The following is a 22,623-nucleotide window of genomic DNA, read 5'->3' on the forward strand; positions in this document are numbered from 1 at the left end:
TTATCATTGTCGTCGTTCAGCCACGACTCGGTGAAACATAATATATTACAGTTTTTAATGTCCCGTTGGTAGGATAACCGTAATCTTAAGTCATCCACTTTATTTTCAAAAGATTGAACGTTGGCTAATAGGATTGATGGAAGAGGCAGTTTACTCGCTCGCCGTCGGATCCTTACAAGGCACCCCGATCTCCGTCACCGATATCTCCGTCTCTTCCTCACGCGAATGACGGGGATTTGGGCCTTGTCGGGTGTCTGTATGATATCCTTCGCGGCCGCCTCGTTGAAGAAAAAATCTTCGTCCAATACGAGGTGAGTAATCGCTGTCCTGATATCCAGAAGCTCTTTTTGGTTATAAGAGACGATGGCAGAAACATTATGTACAAAATAAATTACAAATAACGCGGAAAAACACACATAATAGTACAATTGGTTAGAGGGCTGTAAAACGGCAGCCATCTTCTCCGGCGCTGTTCTGCTAACATGTCACAAGACTGTGTTAGCCCACTGAGCTTAAATCTAGGCATTAGCTCAGGCAGTTAACACAAATCTCAGGCAAGGTTACTCATCACACAAGAATAGTTAATGTTGTAGTCCTTTGTAGCTCAGTTCAGAGCATGGCACTTGTAAACTTTGATGGCAATTAGGCTTGATTCACATAGTCCTACTGTTTTTGTTCAGACTTCATAGTATTGGAGTACACAATAGCCTATTTTACCTTTTCAATTACAAAATACTTAGGCTACACAATTGTTTACAAGTTTAACAAAATGCAAAGGTGAAAGCAAACTGTTTACCTGACTGCTTTTAGAAATGTTGTTCTCCATAGCACAGCATGACAGGAAAGAGCAACATGCCTCCGAACATGATTATTTGTCAATACATCATGCATCATAATGTAGTTTGAATACTGTACCATCTGTGACGCAATGCATTGGCTTATCCAAAATTCCATTGATTCTATCGCATGTATTGGAGTCCAATTGTGTTGTTTTCCCCTTCTAAATCTGTTGGATTAGAAAAGTAAGGTTCAATGTATATAACGAACGACTTAGGCCTATCAATAAAGATATTTTACATGAAAAACTGGGCTATACTTTTCATTGATGTGTCAACGCAAATTACAAAAGTGTCACCGAATTTACACACAAAAACAAAAAACTATTTATGCAACCTATCCATTAGTACAGCAGCAGATGGCAATGTACCAACTCAAAGCGGTTGGGATTCTACTGAAGAAGTAGACAGGTCAATTTCTGATCGAAGAAACAGATTCCGCATCTAATCAACCAAGTAGTAATGGGCATTCCGAGTCTTTTCGGTGAGCCATATCATTTGGCTTCATTCACCTAAGGAGCCGTGAATTTTGCTCCCAAAGTGCTTTTCGTTAAGTAGTGCTTAGAAATGTACCTAAAAACATGATAAAATTGTCAATCGATCATGTAAAGCCTAAAAGGTTGCCTACCAGATCTTGACATTTGAGTTCAAATACATTTTTACCTGAAAAAATTATTAGATGGCCTGCAAAAACAAATTGAGAAAAAAAAATGATGCACTGAAATAATAAGCACGGACCAGAATGAGGCTCCTCGCTATATTGTTCCTGCATTGAGGAATTACCATCTTCAGTGAATGTTTTTATAATTTGTCAGCAGATAATCGATGCCTGGACTCTGGCGTTCAAAAAGTCATAACAGTAGGCTATGCAAATCAGGGAGCCAAATAAACGTCTCTTTCACAGCTGCGATTCGGTTCCCGACGTTCACCAAAAAGAGCCGTTCAAAATGAGTCGTTCGTTACCCACCACTACAACAAAGCAAGATGGCTGAAGTTGTGGAGCTCCATAAACTAAAGGTTGTTAATCCGTTTTTGCTAAATTTAAAACGTCTAATATCGGTGTTATATTTTGTGGAGATTATGTATTGTATGTTTCAGCTACCTTTACTTTGTAAATCAGGATCTAGCCCGCTGGGGATCCCCGGACACAAAGAGTCGTAGGTAGCTAGCTAGCAGATGCTAGCGGACGGGAAGGGAAACAGCCCACGCTTGCTGCACGGTGTAGCTAGCTAACAATGAAGTTTGAGATATCCACGCGTGTATTGGGTTGGCGTGGCTTTGTTATCTCAACGAGGGCCAAAGTTTGCTCTGCTACGGCTGTGAAGTTGGCAACGGATAACATCGGCGCATGCGCGACTACAAGTGACTGGATGAATTAACTATATTGTACAGGATGTGCTTGAGAATGTTAGGCCTAACTTGGCTGTTTGGCAGTAAGATTTTAATTGCAAAAATTGCCATTTAGTGGGAATTCATCTAAAATGTAATCTAACCAGTAATCTACACTCATGTCTGGCCTCCCACAGCTTGCTGAACTGAAGCAAGAGTGTGAAACCAGGGGTCTGGATGTGAAGGGCAACAAAGTGGAACTGATCACACGACTACAGGCTTATCTGGAGGAACATGGTGAGCATGCAATAATGGATGGACTAAATACAAATGGGGTCAGGTTCCCATACTCTGATAAAGCCTGGTGCAGTTTCCAATCAAATGAAATGTTATTGGTCTCATACACATATTTACATTTTAGTCATTTAGCAGACGCTTTTATCCAGAGCGACTTAACAGTTAGTGAGTGCATACATTTTTCATACTGATGGTGGGGTTGTGTTCCTTACTGAGCGCCAGTATGCCCTGCCCTGCATTTCCTGTTCCATCTGACAGAGAACTGCCCTGCTGTCTCCCAGGTATAGCAGATGTTATTGCGGATGTAGCGGAATGATTGTGTTCCTAGCTCCAACAGTGCAGTAATATCTAACAATAATACACACAATTCTAAAAGTAAAAGAGTGGAATTAAGAAATATAGAAATATTAGGACAAACAATGTTTGAGTCGAGGGTGTGTGTGATGGGATGTATAGAAATTATGGACAGTATATGGATAGAATATGTAGTATATCTGAAGAATACGTGGATAGAATAGTATATGTACAGCAATAGTTGAATAGCATGGCCTTGACTAGAATACAGTATATACATTTGAAATGGGTAAAAAGTATGAAAATGTATGCACTCACTAACTGCAAGTCGCTCTGGATAAGAGCGTCTGCTAAATGACTAAAATGTAAAACAGTATTTAACATTTATTAAAAAGTGACCTGTGTTCCATGTCTATGTACATAGGGCATCAGCCTCTAAGGTGCAGGGATGAGTAACCGGATGGTAGCCGGCTAGTGACCGTGACTAAGTTCAGGGCAGGATACTGGGTGGAGGCCGGCTAGTGATGGCTATTTAACAGTCTGATGGTCTTGAGATAGAAGCTGTTTTTCAGTCTCTCGGTCCCAGCTATGATGCACCTGTACGGACCTCTCCTTCTGGATGATAGCAGGGTGAACAGGCCGTGGCACGGGTGGCTGAGGTCCTTGATGATCTTCTTGGCCTTCCTGTGACACTGGGTGCTGTAGATATCCCGAAGGGCAGGCAGTGTGATGTGTTGGGGTGACTGCACCACCCCCTGGAGAGCCCTGCGGTTGCGGACGGTGCAGTTGCCGTACCAGGCGGTGATACAGCCCGACAAGATGCTCTCAATGGTGCATCCGTAAAAATGTGAGGGTCTTAGGGGCCAAGCTGAATTTCTTCAACCTCCTGAGAGACGCTGTTGCGCCTTCTTCACCACACCGTCTGTGTGGGTGGACCATTTCAGATTGTCAGTGATGTGTATGCTGAGTAACTTGAAGCTTTTCACCTACTCCACTGCGGCCCCATCGATGTGGATGGGGGCATGCTCCCTCTGCTCTCTCCTGAAGATGAGGGAGAGGTTATTTTCCAGGCACCACTCCGCCAGGGCCCTCACCTCCTTCCTGTAGGCTGTCTCGTCATTGTTAGTAATCACTGTTATCATCTGCAAACTTGATGATTGAGTTGGCCTATGGAGTGGAAAGTGTAACTTGCTGAATTCCAAATTGACTTATATTAGCCCCTACCCCTTGACACCCATTTATATTTAAAAGGTGTGAGCAATATGGCAAATTCCACCAAGCCTATGAAATGGTAAGGTGAATCATAAGTCTATGATTTTTTTCCTAAACAGAGGATGACATGGGCCTAAATGAAGATGACGTTCTGGGAGAAGAGCCAGAGGTAAGCCTGGTTTTAAACCATTATGGCAGCAATGGCAATTCATGTATGGATTAGATGGGTTCCACCATGTCCAGTATGATTTTGATCATACAGTATAAAGTCACTTTGTACATACTGCAATTGCTTTGGTGAAAATGTAAAATCATAGGTGCATTTCTTGATTATGCTTTATGCATTTGAACATGTAGGACCTCACGAAAGAGGATGCTGTCACTGAGGTTAATGACAAGAAACCCGTAACAGTGTCTGAGGAGTAAGTTTTTCCTTTTATGCAAACAAACATTGAAGAGTGACATTTTCTCTCCATTTTCCTGATGATCTGATGTCCCTATTGAAATATGTTAATCAAATGCGATTTTAATGTGTTTCAGGACGGCTGAAAAGAAAGTGGTAAAGATCACACCCCCGGCGTCTGTGGATGAGGTAATACAATGCTTGCTGCACTCTCGCCAGTCATGACAGGTCTTCAATGCAATGGTGGTGTGCTAACCTTATAATTAACATTTTTTATCCTGTATTCCCAGAGGGTACAGAAAAGAGCAGAACGCTTCAATGTCCCTGCGTCAGCTGATGGCAAGAAGGCCATACGTGCTGCCCGGTCAGTATCCCACAAGTATCCAACCATTCTTCAAAATTGTAGAAGACATATTCCCCACACTATTGATTGGGCATATCTATGAAACTATATTGACATTTATTAAATATATGTCTTGTGTTCAGGTTTGGTTTGCCCGCTGCTGCACCGCCAACTTCCACCCCAGGTCAGTGTCAATCTTCCAGTCATTTTCACAGGTCTTGTGTGGTTTTAATATTATTTTTTCCAAGAACCATAACCTGCAGTCAGTTTATAAACAAGGGTTGAACAACATCATTGTCACAAGTAATGTTTTCTCCTGTATTTGCTCTCTGGTTTTAATCAGTGTTTCTCTTTTCTTTCTATCATAGGTGTTACTGTGAATAAATCCACTGTGAGTAATCCAAATATCTGTGATAAGCAGTGACCTCCCCTCATTTAATTAATGTAACCATAAGTGACCCAGAATATTTAATGAAACGTCTATCTCCCTCTGTTGTGTGTAGCTGGTCAGCGTTGAACAGCTAAAAAAGCGAGCAGAGCGATTTGGCGGGAACGTTTCTTCAGTTTCCAAGAAGGTGAGCGCCTAGGGATAGGGCAGCTTCTATCCTCCCTGGACAGTTTATTAGGTACACCCATCTAGTACCGGCTCAGACCCCCCTTTGCCTCCAGAACAGCCTGAATTATTCAGGGAAATCTACAAGGTGTCAGAAACGTTCCACATGGATGTTGGTCCATGCTGACGCGATGGCATCACGCAGTTGCTGCAGATTGGACGGCGGTACTGCCGCTGCATGAACAGCCCGTTCCATCTCATCCCAAAGATGCTCTATTGGGTTGAGGTCTGGGGACTGCGCAGGCCACTCAAGTAAACTGAACTCGCTGTCATGTTCCAGGCAATGTTTTTCCACTCCTCAATTGTCCAGTGTTGGTGATCGCGTTGCCACTGGAGCCGCTTCTTGGTTTTAGCTGATAGGAGTGAAACCCGGTGTGGTCGTCTGCTGCAATAGCCCATCTGTGACAAGGATTGATGAGTTGTGCGTTCCGAAATGCCGTTCTGCACACCACTGTTGTACTGCGCTGTTATTTGCCTGTTTGTGGCCCGCCTGTTAGCTTGCACCATTCTTGCCATTCTCCTTCGACCTCATCAACAAGCTGTTTTCACCCACAGGACTGCTGCTGACCAGATGTTTTTTGTTTGTCGCACCATTCTTGGTAAACCCTAGACACTGTCATGCGTGAAAAGCCCAGGAGTGCGGCAGTTTTTGAGATACTGAATCCGGCGCGCTTGGCACTGTCAATTTATACCACACTCAAAGTCGCTTAGGTCACTCGTTTTGCCCAGTCTAACGTTCAATCGAACAGTAACTGAATGCCTCTGCCTGCTTTATATAACAAGCCACGGCCACGTGACTCACTGTCTGTAGGGGCGATCCATTTTCGTGAACGGGGTGGTGTACCTAATGACCTGTATGGTGTGTGTATTAGACTACAGGGCATCCTGAAATAAATGCTCAATTGAAACCTTGTGATTATACACTGCTCAAAAAATAAATAAAGGGAACACTAAAATAACACATCCTAGATATGAATGAAATAATCTTATTAAATACTTTTTTCTTTACATAGTTGAATGTGCTGACAACAAAATCACACAAAAATTATCAATGGAAATCAAATGTATCAACCCATGGAGGTCTGGATTTTGAGTCACCCTCAAAATTAAAGTGGAAAACCACACTACAGGCTGATCCAACTTTGATGTAATGTCCTTAAAACAAGTCAAAATGAGGCTCAGTAGTGTGTGTGGCCTCCACGTGCCTGTATGACCTCCCTACAACGCCTGGGCATGCTCCTGATGAGGTGGCGGATGGTCTCCTGAGGGATCTCCTCCCAGACCTGGACTAAAGCATCCGCCAACTCCTGGACAGTCTGTGGTGCAACGTGGCGTTGGTGGATGGAGCGAGACATGATGTCCCAGATGTGCTCAATTGGATTCAGGTCTGGGGAACGGGCGGGCCAGTCCATAGCATCAATGCCTTCCTCTTGCAGGAACTGCTGACACACTCCAGCCACATGAGGTCTAGCATTGTCTTGCATTAGGAGGAACCCAGGGCCAACCGCACCAGCATATGGTCTCACAAGGGGTCTGAGGATCTCATCTTGGTACCTAATGGCAGTCAGGCTACCTCTGGCGAGCACATGGAGGGCTGTGCGGCCCCCCAAAGAAATGCCACCCCACACCATGACTGACCCACCGCCAAACCGGTCATGCTGGAGGATGTTGCAGGCAGCAGAACGTTCTCCACGGCGTCTCCACTCTGTCACATGTGCTCAGTGTGAACCTGCTTTCATCTGTGAAGAGCACAGGGCGCCAGTGGCGAATTTGCCAATCTTGGTGTTCTCTGGCAAATGCCAAACGTCCTGCACGGTGTTGGGCTGTAAGCACAACCCCCACCTGTGGACGTCGAGCCCTCATACCACCCTCATGGAGTCTGTTTCTGACCGTTTGAGCAGACACATGCACATTTGTGGCCTGCTGGAGGTCATTTTGCAGGGCTCTGGCAGTGCTCCTCCTGCTCCTCCTTGCACAAAGGCGGAGGTAGCAGTCCTGCTGCTGGGTTGTTGCTCTCCTACGGCCTCCTCCACGTCTCCTGATGTACTGGCCTGTCTCCTGGTAGCGCCTCCATGCTCTGGACACTACGCTGACAGACACAGCAAACCTTCTTGCCACAGCTCGCATTGATGTGCCATCCTGGATGAGCTGCACTACCTGAGCCACTTGTGTGGGTTGTAGACTCCGTCTCATGCTACCACTAGAGTGAAAGCACCGCCAGCATTCAAAAGTGACCAAAACATCAGCCAGGAAGCATAGGAACTGAGAAGTGGTCTGTGGTCACCACCTGCAAAACCAGTCCTTTATTGGGGGTGTCTTTCTAATTGCCTATAATTTCCACCTGTTGTCTATACCATTTTCACAACAGCATGTGAAATGTATTGTCAATCAGTGTTGCTTCCTACGTGGACAGTTTGATTTCACAGAAGAGTGATTGACTTGGAGTTACATTGTGTTGTTTAAGTGTTCCCTTTATTTTTTTGAGCAGTGTACTTCAGCATTTCTGATTTAAGCCACCTCCATGTTACATATTTAAGACCATATGTGTGTTACAGGTTGAGGAAGATGAAAAGCTGAAGAAGCGGAAAGAAAGATTTGGGATCCTCGCTGCTGTCATACCTGATGTCGAGGTATGTTTTCAGATTCTATGTATCGAATCGATACAGGTATATTATACAATTTCTTTCATACTTAATACCGTAAAGATGTAAAAAAATATGTTTTCCGACAGGCAAAGAAACGGAGGCGTTCTGAACGATTTGGAAATGTGACCGTGTAAATTGTGGTATTTACAATGATGTTTTATGCTTTTTTATTTTGTTGCAAACAGAACTGAAAATGTACTGTGTATATATAGCTTGTTGTCAATTATCAGTTGCATTACTCTTTGTCATTAAAGTCATTTTCAATTATTTTCCAGAGTTGCTATGATTCTTTCCATGGGTTTGCTACTTGATTATCATCTAGTTGTACCAAGTGGAGTACACGGCCTGGTAGCAGGGCACCCTTCTCATTGGGTCCCCCAGATAGCGGCCTGGAACAGCATGTTGGACCATGTGCTTACATTGCCAGACCTGTAGGGTGGTTGGTCGGGGTGGGAGTATAACGCAAACGTCTAGCAACCCAAAGGTTGAGAGTTCGAATCTCATCACGGACAACATTAACATTTTAGCAACTTGAACTACTTACCAGGTTTGTGAGTGTTGGGTGATACTGCTGAGTAGTAATAAGAATATTAATGGATTTATTTTATATAGCAATTTATTACAATAAGAATCTCGGTTGCTTTTAAAATCAAAACAAACATTAGGGATTTCTTGGGCCATGTCTTCCACACCTTCAGATGCTGGGCGGTTCGGAAAGGCATTATCTTGAGCGGAGGGAGCATTGATACAGCCAGGCATGGAGGTAGAAACATCGGACACACAGCAGGCCCCGGAGCTCTTCATCGGGGACATGGTCGTCTGACGTTCACAGCTCCTCCTCCGTTGGTAGGCTGACTCGTCCAGTACTGAAGTGTAGCATCCTCCTGGGTGATTATTCCGCGACTGTAAAAGCACCAGACCACCACACCTGCAATAATCCAAAACAGTCCCCATTCGAGGCGAGACTGCATCCCCGGCCTCACACTGCAGTCCACGTCCAAACCGGGAATATGTTATAGATTCACTCACCCTTGTCTGCTGAGTGTAGGCCCTTTGCAGTTACTTTTCTGTCATGCCATGGACACCAGATGGGTTTAGTTTATTTGCCACAGATGTTTAGAAATAATGCTTTCTTCTTCTTCAGTGAGGTTTATCGGCGGTTGGCATCCAACATTATGGTGCATTACCGCCACCTACCGTACTGGAATGTGGGCCAGAGACGGGGAGAAACTAAATCCTACCTGCAAACCCCATTTCTCTTAAAAAATAAAATATTTGAGACTATATCTAATGACGTTCTGCTCAATATACTCAAACTAATTTCCTGTATCCCCTTCTCCCTCATACTAAATCCCATCCTCTCTCTTTCCCTCTGATACTGCCCACACTGTAGCAATACATGCTCCACAGTCTCTATTTCCTGACAATAATCACACTTTCCTGATGGATGCTTTCCTATAACGTTTAATGTCTTATTCAACTGGCTGTGTCCCACACTTAATCTTGTAAAAATAGCCTCCTCTCTTCTGTCCCTTCCTGCTGTCCTCCCCTCCTGACTTTCCTCTGTACTTGAAATAAATGCCTTCCCTTATTATTTCTATTCCACTGCTCCTGCCATCTCTTCACCATCACTGTATACATCAGTATTTTTGCCTCTGCCTTGCTCATTGACACTTCAACATCCTCGCTACTAAGTGCTTGTTTAGCCAGTTCATCTACTGCCTCGTTCCCCTCCACCCCCACGTGCTGGAACCCAAGTAAATCTTATCTGAATACCCATCTGCTTAATCCTGCCATGGGTTTGTAGAACCTCATAAAGCAAGTCGTGTCTGCTACGTGAGCTAAAGGACTGAAGACTCATTAACACTGCACATGAATCAAGAGTAAATAACTATTCTGTCTGGCTTAACTTCCTCCACCCACTGCAAGGCCAACAGTCTGGCCATCAGCTCCGCCGTATATACAGCCAGATGATCTGTCATACGTTTCCTGACTTCCACCCCACACTACAAATGCTGATCCAGTACGTCCTGTCCTTGGATCTTTTGAACCATCTGTTCAAGATTGTCTCCTAATCTGCAACGGCATATCCCCCATCTCCACCTGTAATGCAGCCACTGGGGATGTCTGAAACGCCCCACTACATATTCTGAGTCCTTGCCCCTGTATGACATCTAGCCTTTCCAGTGAGATCCAGGCTGCCGAACCATATTCTATACTTCCATAGTCTATTACAGATCGGATCAATGCAACATACATGGTCTTCAATGAGGAACGCCAAGCCCCCCACTCCTTCCAAGTCAGACAGCGCATCACATTTAGCACCTTCTTACACTTTCCCACCACTCTCTCAATGTGTTCTGCCCAGGTCAGTCTAGTGTCAAAGTATACCCCAAGGAACCTGAAGGCCCCCACCCTCTCCAAGTTTCTCCCATATAACCTCAAGCATACCTCATCTCCCACCTTCCTCCTGGTAAAGAATACTGCCACTCACATATTCCTGCCATCGCACTAGATACCAGAGTGAGGTCCAAGGCAGACTCTTTCCCTGTGGCTACATCAATCCTGGTCCCTCGGCCATCATTCAGGCACACCAGATCTTTCTTTTCTATCAAATTTTCCATCACTTGGCCATTTCCATCCATCCGTTCCCCCCCCCCCAAGCGTGTTGTGGACGTTAAAATCCCCACACCACATTACCTTACTTCTTTCCTGGCCCTCCACCCTCTCCAGCACTTCCATTTCCAACACCTGACACGGATTATAGTAATTCACTACCACTAGCACCCCTCCTCTCATCCACACTCTCCTGTTCAATACCTTTGCCTATCATCTTGTAGGGAATTCCTTGCTTTATGAAGGTGGCACCCCTCCCCCTATATCTCGGCCCCTACATATCACTGTATGATAAACTCCACATTCGGTTTGAGCCATGTTTCCTGCACACAAATCACATCAGGCTTAGCTATCATATCAACAATGAACTGCTTGAATTCCTGCCCATTAGCCAATAGGCTTCGAGCATTCCATTGTAGTACTACCACCATAACTAGGCTCCAGTAATACATGACTACACCATCGGCTGATTGAGGTCATCTCGAACCTCTTCCCATGTCAACCCTGTCATACTCAAATGTTTCCCAGCAGCTTTCACTATTAGTTTAATCCTCTCAGTTTTAGACTCTTCTTTATCAGTGCTATTGATAGCTCCTGCTATGAACGTCACTAGCTTTCTCTTTTCTATGTATACCATATCGCTGCACACCTGCCCCGTAATCCCCGGTCTAGATGCTCCTACCCATCTCTCCCTTGAACCTGTATCTCCCTGGACCTGGACCACCCTCACTGCCTCAGCATATGACACCCTTCTCTCCTGGACCACCCGCACTGCCTCAGCATATGACACCCTTCTCTCACTTGTTGCACCTCCACTGCCTTCTTCATTGCCTCACACCCACTATATGCCACACTATGAGCACCCCCACAGTTGCAGCACTTTGGTTGTACACCATCTCCACACTTCCCATACTCATGCTCTCCTCCATACCTGGCACACCTCTTTTTCTCTTTACAGACTGTTGCCACATGCCCAAACCTCTGGCATTTATAACATCTTAAAGGCTTCGGTACATAAGCCCTCACATAATAACTCATATCCTGTTGTTACCTTAATTGGCAGTACCCGGTCCTTAAAATGTAACAGAAGAGACGTGCTATCTACCCTACAGTGAGGGAAAAAAGTATTTGATCCCCTGCTGATTTTGTACGTTTGCCCACTGACAAAGAAATTATCAGTCTATAATTTTAATGGTAGGTTTATTTGAACAGTGAGAGACAGAATAACAACAAAAAAATCCAGAAAACTCATGTCAAAAATGTTATAAATTGATTTGCATTTTAATGAGTGAAATAAGTATTTGACCCCCTCTCAATCAGAAAGATTTCTGGCTCCCAGGTGTCTTTTATACAGGTAACGAGCTGAGATTAGGAGCACACTCTTAAAGGGAGTGCTCCTAATCTCAGCTTGTTACCTGTATAAAAAGACACCTGTCCACAGAAGCAATCAATCAATCAGATTCCAAACTCTCCAGCATGGCCAAGACCAAAGAGCTCTCCAATGATGTCAGGGACAAGATTGTAGACCTACACAAGGCTGGAATGGGCTACAAGACCATCGCCAAGCAGCTTGATGAGAAGGTGACAACAGTTGGTGCGACATTTCGCAAATGGAAGAAACACAAAATAACTGTCAGTCTCCCACGGCCTGGGGCTCCATGCAAGATCTCACCTCGTGGAGTTGCAATGATCATGAGAACGGTGAGGAATCAGCCCAGAACTACACAGGAGGATCTTGTCAATGATCTTAAGGCAGCTAGGACCATAGTCACCAAGAAAACAATTGGTAACACACTATGCCGTGAAGGACTGAAATCCTGCAGCGCCCGCAAGGTCCCCCTGCTCAAGAAAACACATACAGGGCCGTCTGAAGTTTGCCAATGAACATCTGAATGATTCAGAGGAGAACTGGGTGAAAGTGTTGTGGTCAGATGAGACCAAAATCGAGCTCTTTGGCATCAACTCAACTCACCGAGTTTGGAGGAGGAGGAATGCTGCCTATGACCCCAAGAACACCATCCCCACCGTTAAACATGGAGGTGGAAACATTATGCTTTTGGGGTGTTTTTCTGCTAAGGGGACAGGACAACTTCACCGCATCAAAGGGACGATGGACGGGGCTATGTACCATCAAATCTTGGGTGAGAACCTCCTTCCCTCAGCCAGGGCATTGAAAATGGGTCATGGATGGATATTCCAGCATGACAATGACCCAAAACACATGGCCAAGGCAACAAAGGAGTGGCTCAAGAAGAAGCACATTAAGGTCCTGGAGTGGGCTAGCCAGTCTCCAGACCTTAATCCCATAGAAAATCTGTGGAGGGAGCTGAAGGTTCGAGTTGCCAAACGTCAGCCTCGAAACCTTAATGACTTGGAGAAGATCTGCAAAGAGGAGTGGGACAAAATGAGATGTGTGCAAACCTGGTGGCCAACTACAAGAAACGTCTGACCTCTGATTGCCAACAAGGGTTTTGCCACCAAGTACTATGTCATGTTTTGCAGAGGGGTCAAATACTTATTTCCCTCATTAAAATGCAAATACATTTATAACATTTTTGACGTGTTTTTCTGGATTTTTTGTTTGTTATTCTGTCTCACTGTTCAAATAAACCTACCATTCAAATTATAGACTGATCATGTCTTTGTTAGTGGGCACACGTACAAAATCAGCAGGGGATCAAATACTTTTTTCCCCCTCACTATCTCCACCCCTTGTTACTTGCAATCTGTGTACATTCACTAGAACGCCTCCTCGCAAATGTTCCCTTACCTCTTTAGTGCTAACACTCACAGGCACTCCTGTTATCACCCCTTTACTCCACTGCTTCCCTGCTTGACTCCACCTTACACTTCCCTATTTGCTTCACTCCGATAGCTTTTTCCTCTGCGCCATGTCCTTACAGCACACCAACAATCTCCCATCTCTTAACACTTTAGCATTAACAACTTCCCCAATCAACTTTTTTATCACAGCCGTCAACCTTATCGGACTCATCGCCCAAACTCCCTCTTACTTTATGCTCCTCCTCACCTCCATGTTCCTCTCGTGTCTTATCTTGCCCTTCCTCTGCACTTTCTACCTCCGAACTTCCGCTAGCGTTGGAAGCTAGGTTGCTCTCCTCAAACTCCCTTTTCTACCTCCGTAGACCTCTAGCTCCCCTACTCCCTTTCTCTCCCTTTTTCTTACTCCCTCCTCTATTTGTACCACCATGTTCCATACTTGCTTCACTTTCCTCTCCTACCATATCTGACCCATTCACAGCACGGCGGTGCTGAAATGATGCTTTGGGGACACATGGCATATTTATGCCATCCACACCATTGACGTCAGTTCCTGTGACGTACCAAAAGTCTAAAATATTGTCCTTCTCAGTAATGGCGGCTTCGTTCCCTTCTCCTTCTGGAACAAACAACAAATGGTACTTCACCCGAGAACAGATCGAGAATAGCCCGTCTCGTCGTGCGGGGCTTGATCCAGACAAGGAATTGTCCTACAGACAACAAGCCGCGAACCTTCTACAGGATATGGGACAGCGACTCAATGTGTATCTTTTGTCGGGCCGGGGACGACTTGCGCCTGCTAACGGCTAGTTAGCTACAGAGATTGAAGCCGGTTTGGCGGCATAGCTAGTTGCTAGCTTATATCTGCTAGGTTATATGGATACTGTATATAGTTGGTGTTGTTGCTTATACTGTATTCATTTTAGCCTATTTATTAATCTGTGGTGTGTACAGACTGGCGTAGTTACTAGATATTTGCCACAAGCGGCCCAGACTTTCTGCTGAATGCTGTTACTCGCGCGGGCCAGGGCATTGCGTTCGATTAGCATAACTAGCTAGTTAGCCTAGCCAGTTAGCTAACGTTGTGTAGGCCTCTGCGGCCTAGGCCTACGCTTCCTGTGGAGAACAAAAGCCGAGCACGGGCCGTTTGTCTAAGTTATTTATTTATTATAAACGGGGTTCTGGTGTATCAAACACGTTCTTGACATTGGTTTTGTTGGCCACATTGTTAAGGTGATATGAATGATCTGTGGCGCTGTTGTGGGAGCTAAGCTGAATCTATTTATCTGCTCTACCGAGTGGCTAGCTAGCTAGTAGGCTAAAAACATCCTGGGGCAAGCATACGTTATCTGAAGTTATGTTAACTAGCTACATAATAGAAATGTTATTGGTGAGAGGTCCAATGTTGTTCTGTGATAAAATGTCCCTGTGTATTAAAGCTTGCAAGCTAGTTACCTTAACGTTAGTTTCTTATTTCTGATAACATGTCATTGGCTTTTTCGTGGCCATTTGCTACCCCCTTAACTACAACAAACTCTGACCCAGAATGCCAAACTGGTCTCAGAGCATTTTGTATTATTCTGTACTTAAATCCGAGCGGCATCATTTAGTATGATATGTTTCGTATGGTATGTATTCATTTGTGAATGTCCATCATCCATTTCGTATGATATGTACTGAACACAATTCTTAGAAAAACGTACAATATGTTACGAATTCTAGCTATGTGGCTAACGTTAGCTAGCTCACTAGTGTTAACTAGGGGTTAGGGTTGAGTTTAGGAGTTAGGTTAAAAGCAGTTGCTAAAGTTGTCCGTGATGAGAGTCGAACTCACAACCTTTGGGTTGCTAGACGCTTGCGTTATACGTCCACCCAACCAACCCCACCAAATGTAACATATACTAAATGGAGTGTGTCAGATTTACATACAGAATAATACGAAAACTCTGAGAGCAGGTTGGGAATGCTGTTCTAGCCAGCTAGTATGTTGTTCTAGCACTCGGGCTCCCGTGTGGCGCAGTGGTCTAAGGCACTGCATCTCAGTGCTTGAGACGTCACTACAGACCCCCTGGTTCGATTCCAGGCTGTATCACAACCGGCCGTGATTGGGAGTCCCATAGGGCGGCGCACAATTGGCCCAGCGTCGTCCGGGTTGGGCCGGTGTAGGCCGTCATTGTAAATAAGAATTGGTTCTTACATTTACATTACATTTTAGTCATTTAGCAGACGCTCTTATCCAGAGCGACTTACAGTTAGTGAGTGCATACATTTTCATACTGGCCCCCCGTGGGAAACGAACCCACAACCCTGGCGTTGCAAGCGCCATGCTCTACCAACTGGGGCCCGTGTAGCTCTTAACTGACCTGCCTAGTTAAATAAAGGTAAAATAAAAATAATGTTATCCTACTATGTACCACCGGTCAACACTAGGAGTAGTTACAGCAGATCACTTAGCTACATCCACAACTAGCTAGTTTTGTCGAAAATAAGTTGGTAGCTGCTCTTGCATAACATAAACTGTAATTTATCAAAAATATACTTTTTGTGAGTTAAGTCTCACTGAGATATTATGTTATAACCCTTAACCCTTATGCATCAGGTCCCAGCTAACAATTAATACTGCTATTGTGTATATGCACCGATTCTACATGATCCAGTCCTTCACCAGGTTCCACCGAAATGTAAGTACTTTTGCACACACTAACAGGCTCTTTTGCACAATTTGGTCTTGTTAAGTTTGAATTAAGTCTTGTGTGAAATGCATCCTGCATAGCACTAACAAGACACCAGTTTTGATCAAAATTTTCAATTTTTTTACTCCTAGGTCATAGCTCCAGCAACACTGTTCCTGGCTGCAAAGGTTGAGGAACAGCCCCGCAAGTTGGAGCATGTTATCAAGGTGACCCATGCATGCCTCAACCCTCAGGACCCTTCACAAGACGTCCGCAGTGATGTAAGTCTCGATGGTCTGACCACTTCAAACTCACTATGGCTCTTGCAGTGTGATCCTCTGACCACAAACTGATTTGGGTGTGGTTGTGTTGGAGTATGTTGTCTCAGTGGTCGGAAACACATTTCAATATTTTAACAGTAGGTCCAGTGTTCTCTACCTTTTGGTATTTTTAAAGACCCAAAGTATGTGCTTTTGTGTCAGTATGCATGATGGTAGTGGCATCATAACTGTTTGACATTGATTTCTCCGCTTGCAGGCTGTTGGTGTTATATGAAACAAGTTTTTTATTTTTATATGATTGGATGTTGCTTTATTTGATACAAGGTCTGGCAAGAAATGGAGCAATAACTCTTAATGCAACGTGACTTTCAAGTTCTTGAAAACATTTGAAGTGGTATTGTGATATGTTTTGTGAAGAACACATAGCCTCAATGCATTCTCTTTCACAAAGTGGATGTTGATATTCTCCACACACTCACCATCTTCCTTTCAGACTGGGAGATCTGTAAACAGCTCTGTCCATACCAGGGGTTGGAGGCAAAATTATTTTCCAATTGTTTTGTTCTGAACAGAACCACTTTTTTTGATTGTTTCAGCAAAATAAAGTTCTGAATAGGTTCGAACCCCCAAAAAAGGGCTGGTATGTCGTTCCATTCTGTTCCTTTTTTAACCTGTGAAATCAAGTTTTTTACATTTATCTCATTCAATTACTTCACTAATCAGTGCAGATAGAGCAGGCAATCTAGTTGTTTACATGCATGATGGACAGACAAGTGTAGCCTATGACGCAAGATGTGACTGAACTTTTGCGGGTGGGGACAGCAAGAGGGGGTGGAGGAGGCTTGAACCTCTGGACGTCTTGTTATGAGTTATCTGAATTAGGTCCACTAAATAATACCTAGGAGGAGCGGCTTCTATGGAGGAACCTTGAATGTCCTTTGAGCTAGCTAGCTAACAAGTTGTGTGTGCAGAGCGGCACCAGAATTAAAAACATGTTTATTTTTGTAGTTAAATCCATCGTGGTAACTAGGCCTATAGTATCCTTAACTAGCATTGAAAAAATGTATCCATTCTTCTCTAGCTAATAAAAAATATTTCTCCCTATCTTCTGAATCAAGCTTCTAACGTTAGTACCATAGCCTATGCTTCAAAGGGGGGAGGGGCAGGTAGCCTGCACAGGCAAAGATTTTTAGGTTGCGAACAGACACTGGAATACGTTTCTGAGTGACAGTGAGGGCTTTGCGTAGGCGCTTTGTTGGGGGACTCGTAAAACAAATCCGGAACGTAAAATAGTGTTATTAACCAGTTCCAATGCTTTTAAAATAACGGTTCTGTTCCGGAACAGTATGGATAATTTTCATTCCAGGTTCCATTTCTGTTCCTTGAAAAAGTCGTTGTTTTCGGTTCTATTCCCTTAACCGGATCCAACCCCTGGTCCATAGTCACTGCTTTGATCTGTAGAAAATGTAAAGCTAACCTGCGCTTTGGGGTTTTCCTTTTTCTCAATCTTACCTTTACCATCATGCTCCTTTTTTAAGTGCTTAAATTATTATAACAAAGTAAGAAATTGGGTGTTCTGAGGCGGTTGTACCTCCTTGAAGGTAAGACTGCGTAAAGGGAAAGCAAGAGGTGTGAGTGAGACATGAGGGGTGAGAGAATGCCTCCTAGTGAGTAATGCCTGTCTCCTGCCTGTCCTCTCAACCTCAGGCTTACCTGCAACAAGCCCAAGACCTGGTCATTCTTGAGAGCATTATACTCCAGACCCTGGGTAAGTTGGGATGGACAAATGAATGGGGTCTTTGATTTCACCCCAAACTAGAGAGATGTGCTGCTTGCCTACTGATAATATTAAACATCTTTGTTCTTGCCTACAGCAGAGTCTTGAGTAGCAGTCCATTCCATTGGAAGGTCACACATCTAGTCCTTCATGCTCACTTTATCACTACTGTCTTGCATTTTCGGTTCCCCGCTGTTTTCGTCATTAACTTTACAGTGCAGCACTTTCTTTTCACATTTTCCTCGTGACTTTAAGCCATTCTTTTGAGTCACGTAATTGTTGTGATGGAAGATATGTTGGTTGTAATCACATTAGAGATTGTGAATTTAGTACAGTATTGATAGAATTGGGATTGCACAGTAAAATGCCCATTCACCACCTATAACCCCTGTCTCAATGACTGGCTTAAATGTTAATGCCAAACCTTTAAGTCTCAACTCACTCATTCACATTTGTCTTATACAGGGCCTGTCATCTGAAGATCTAAAGCAGTGCATTCATTCACTATTTACTGTAGTTTCATAAGACGTTGGTTTTCAGGGAATTATTTATTTTAATGCTCAGTGAGAGTACTGAATATTCAGTAACTATTGAGCTGAACCTATTTTGACGTAACACCCTCAGGTTCCCATAAATCAGGATAGAAGATTCTAGATTGTTCTTAGACATTCTGTTGCTCATGAAACCTTTTGTCTCCCTTCTACCCCCTTCATTACAGCCTTTGAAATCACCATTGACCACCCACATACTCATGTTGTCAAGTGCACCCAGCTCGTCAGAGGTAAGCCTCAACAAACCCCCTGTGTAGGCGACTGGTGAAGTTTGAGAACCCTAGTACTTATACAAATGGCATAAATGGTTCTCACCTATTTAGATGTATTCATTAGTATTTTTATCGCGTGTATTTATTGCCATTATTTTGAACGCAGCAGGTTTTAATTGTATTTTCTTGTTTCTCGTGTTGTTGTCCCAGCGAGTAAGGATTTGGCCCAGACATCATACTTCATGGCTACCAACAGGTATGCTGTTCACTCCACTCTGTGCTACTTTGAGCTTTACATTTTTCAATTGAATACAACTTTATTCTATACAAATGCAATGCAACGTTGTCTAAACTGAAAAAGATGATCTTATGACCTGTATTTGAATGAAATCACCACCCATTGATGAGATGCACAGTCCTCCTTTTCATGGTATTCTGGAACTGAATCTGTTTCTTCTCCCCACCCCCCTTGGATGGTTAATCTGGGACCCAACCTGCTGTGTAGCCTACACCTGACCACATTCTGCCTGCAGTACAGCCCGCCCATAGTGGCCTGCGTCTGCATCCACCTGGCCTGCAAGTGGTCCAACTGGGAGATCCCTGTCTCCACAGACGGCAAGCACTGGTGGGAGTATGTGGACAATACTGTCACCCTTGAGCTGCTGGACGGTATGTTTGATTGAATAAAAATGTTCATGTCTGTGCAGATGTTGGTTATATTGTAAGGAAGTGAATTGCAGAGCCCCTTGTAATACTTTTACTTTGTTACCCACAGAGCTCACTCACGACTTCCTGCAGATCTTGGAGAAGACACCAAGCCGATTAAAACGAATTCGCAACTGGAAAGTAAGTTGTAGTTTGTAACATACTTGCACTGATTTTAAATTCTCATAGGTCCATTTCATTCAGGGTATTTCCTTATTTCGTTCCCTAACTCAGTAATGTCTCTCATCCCAGGCGGCAGGTCAGACAGTGAAGGGAGGGAAGTCTAAGGTGCCAGAGGACGGGGACCAGACAGATGGCATGATGAGCATGATCTCCATGTCATCGTCTGAGACCACGCTGGCCAGCCTCTCCAACCCTTCCTCTTCATCTTCCTCCTCCATGGCTCCCATACTACTGGAGCTCAAGTCGACCCTGGGCAGTGGCTCCGACCAGCCCAACCACGTCGAGCTGCACGCCCCAGCCAAGGTGTCACTGAGTGAGTACCGGGCCAAGCACGCTGACGTCCTGGCTGCTCAGAAAAGGAAGCTGGAGAACATGGAGGCCAGCGTGAAGAGGGAGTATGCCTCGGCAGCCCAAGCTCTGATAGGCCAACAGCAGAGGAAGGAGAAGTACCACCGTGACCAGCAGCAGTCCAGCGCCCACCATTCCAGCTCAGCCTCCTCTGACCTCAGCAGCCCCTCGCCCATCATCCTCAAAATCCCCCTTGAAAAGGAGAGGGGCGAGCGCAGCTCCCTGAAGATGCGCCTCCCTCTGGGGACTGGGGGGCACAGTGGAGGAGGGAACAGAGGAGCAGGAGGAGAACAGGACATCAAAGTGAGAATCCGGGTGCCTGAGAAAGTACGCAGTGGAGGCTCGGGAGAGGAGGGGGGCAAGAGTAGAGAGGGCAAGCATCGAGAACGCTCCAACCATCACCACCATCACCACCACCACCATCATTCATCGTCGTCTTTGAGCGGTGCTTCCGTCTCTTCGTCCTCGTCACATAAACACTCAGCCAGTGCTGCTGGAGCTGTAGGAGGAAGCAGCAGCAAAAAGGCCCCCAGTGACTCGTCTAGAATGAGCTCCTCTTCCTCCGCGTCTCGAAAGAGGACACACTCCACAGAGTCCCAGGGATCCCACCCCTCCAAAGTCTCTAAGTCCTCCAGGAACTCAGCCCACCAGCTGCCTGCTCTGTTAGCCGCCTCTGGTGCACACTCCCTAGGGGTGCAAACCACTGACATCCTCCCCTCCCTGGGTCTCCCCTCCCTCCACCAGGGAAACTACTCTCACTCCAAGGGGGACAAGGCTGACACTAACGGACACAATGCAGGCGGGGGCAGCCAGTCGAATGAGTACCAGGACACGTTTGAGATGCTGAACTCTTTACTGAGTGCTCAGGGGGTCCAGCCTGCCCAGCCTCCCATGTTTGACTACCGGTCTCAGTACGGGGAGTACAGATACAGCGCAGGGTCGAGGGGGGGCTCTCGACCTCCACCCCTGCCTGCTGAACCTCCACCTCCGCTACCCCCTCTACCTAAATGATCCCTGATGAAGGGGTGAATTACTGACAGTGTATCTGTAGAAGCCTCCACATCATCCATAAGACATTTGCTCTGTGACTTTGGTTCCCTTTGTGTTTGAATGAATCATGTTTTGTGGTTTTCAACTTGACAGCAAAGAAATGTACTTCTAATACATACTTTCCAGTGGTGCATGTATAACAGTTTCTCCCTTGTTACATCATCATATCCAATCTATCTGTGGGGCAATAACAGGAGGTGTGAAAGAAAAGCTTGCAAAAAAATGAAACAAACAAAATGAATTTATTTATGAAAAATGTAAATACTATTTTTGATGTTATTCAATTTTGTATTGTGATATGAACTCGAATCCAATTTCATGGAATGACTGGACCTTATATTTTAAACATGGCTGTTTTTAAGTCATTTTGAATGCACGGTAGAAGAAACAAACTTGTCTGATTCACTTCTTAAAATGTGTAAGTCTTGCTAACAATTAGTATTTTTCAGAATGTTTTTAATATACTATTTATTATTAGTATTGAATGCGTTTAGAACATTTCCTCAATTTCTTTCCTTTTTTTTGCCAACTGCCTCCCTGGCCCTTTCTGCTGTGTCCTGTTGAATTGAAGGATAGTTGAGTGCTCCTTACACAGGTCTATTTGAGAATGCATGTATTCAAAGCCATCGTTTTAAATGTTTTTGGTCACTGAATCAAAAAAGAAATCTCAGTTTAGTAAATTCTAGTTTTTTTTATTTTTATGTATCTGCATTATTTGGTTATCACTTGTTTATATTAATAATGTAAAATGACTGAAGTGGACATAAAATATTTTTACATTTAGTTAAAAGTTGCAAAAAATACTTGAAATTAAGAAAACATTTCAGTTTTTCAACTTCATATTAATCTCCAGCACCACCCTAACAACAACTTGAAAATGGTGCGTTTCTATGTTTTGGAGTAAAAAATACAGGAAGAGAAGTGTTTCCAATGAAGTCAACCAATTAGTAGGCAATGCCTACTCATATTTGGTTCAAATCAAATGATGCACATCGACGTCATTGGGAACACTTATCTTCTATCTTTTTTTTACTGCAAAACATAAATGTGCCATTTTCACATGTTGATGTTGGGGTGGTGATGGAGATGACAAATATTTTTTTACATTTCCCTTAAGGATTGTATTTTAGTTTCTAGATTTTAATGTGTTGCAGTCATTGTTTTAAATGGTTGTAAAATGTTTGTCATAATACTCAAATAATTACACTAACGTACAGTGTTTATACTACAGTACTTATCTACATATTCATACACATTTTGATAATGGACTGATTTTGTCTTTTAGTGTTTTGAACAGAATTCATACTGTTGCTTCAACTACTGTTTTAACAATAACTGATGTCTTCACTCATACATTTTGAATGCAACTGAAATTCTCTTTTGAGATTTTGGTAAGGTGCATAATCTTTTGTCAATATTATTTCTGGTTTCATGGCACACCATAGGGTTGCTTGTGGTGATCACACATACTCAAC

General features: G+C 44.1%; 2 protein-coding genes across 3 annotated transcripts; both read left to right on the forward strand.

Moving 5' to 3' along the window:
• Positions 1-1,772: 1,772 nt before the first annotated feature.
• On the forward strand, positions 1,773-8,241 carry LOC311147559 (SAP domain-containing ribonucleoprotein-like). Its single transcript, XM_084184310.1, has 11 exons — positions 1,773-1,853; positions 2,363-2,462; positions 4,088-4,137; positions 4,326-4,390; positions 4,509-4,560; positions 4,662-4,735; positions 4,858-4,898; positions 5,083-5,105; positions 5,218-5,289; positions 7,883-7,957; positions 8,059-8,241. Exons 1-11 carry the CDS (start codon positions 1,821-1,823, stop codon positions 8,104-8,106), a joined length of 633 nt encoding a protein of 210 aa, XP_084040436.1. The 5' UTR covers positions 1,773-1,820; the 3' UTR covers positions 8,107-8,241.
• A 5,720-nt stretch (positions 8,242-13,961) lies between these two features.
• LOC311147409 (cyclin-T1-like) lies at positions 13,962-21,931 on the forward strand. 2 transcript variants are annotated; one of them, XM_084184110.1, is made up of 9 exons: positions 13,962-14,133; positions 15,969-16,050; positions 16,194-16,322; positions 18,030-18,090; positions 18,818-18,880; positions 19,073-19,118; positions 19,368-19,531; positions 19,638-19,708; positions 19,820-21,931. In XM_084184110.1, the coding sequence occupies exons 1-9, from the start codon at positions 13,964-13,966 to the stop codon at positions 21,107-21,109; spliced, it is 2,076 nt and encodes a 691-aa protein (XP_084040236.1). In that variant the 5' UTR covers positions 13,962-13,963; the 3' UTR covers positions 21,110-21,931. The 2 variants fall into 2 exon arrangements, with proteins under 2 accessions (XP_084040236.1, XP_084040235.1); XM_084184109.1 differs by having other exon boundaries at positions 18,818-18,879; positions 19,063-19,118.
• Positions 21,932-22,623: the final 692 nt, after the last annotated feature.

The sequence above is a fragment of the Coregonus lavaretus genome, assembly GCF_964263955.1.
Source record: "Coregonus lavaretus genome assembly, chromosome: 20".
NCBI classification, from domain to species: domain Eukaryota; kingdom Metazoa; phylum Chordata; class Actinopteri; order Salmoniformes; family Salmonidae; genus Coregonus; species Coregonus lavaretus.

Coding starts and splice junctions, on each gene's coding strand:
- LOC311147559 (XM_084184310.1), top strand. CDS start 1,821: ATGGCTGAAGTTGTGGAGCTCCATAAACTAAAG. Junction 1,854..2,362: donor TGGAGCTCCATAAACTAAAG/GTTGTTAATCCG, acceptor GGCCTCCCACAG/CTTGCTGAACTGAAGCAAGA. Junction 5,106..5,217: donor TTACTGTGAATAAATCCACT/GTGAGTAATCCA, acceptor TGTTGTGTGTAG/CTGGTCAGCGTTGAACAGCT.
- LOC311147409 (XM_084184109.1), top strand. CDS start 13,964: ATGGCGGCTTCGTTCCCTTCTCCTTCTGGAACAAACAACAAATGGTAC. Junction 18,880..19,062: donor AGTGCACCCAGCTCGTCAGA/GGTAAGCCTCAA, acceptor GTTTCTCGTGTT/GTTGTCCCAGCGAGTAAGGA. Junction 19,709..19,819: donor AACGAATTCGCAACTGGAAA/GTAAGTTGTAGT, acceptor CTCTCATCCCAG/GCGGCAGGTCAGACAGTGAA.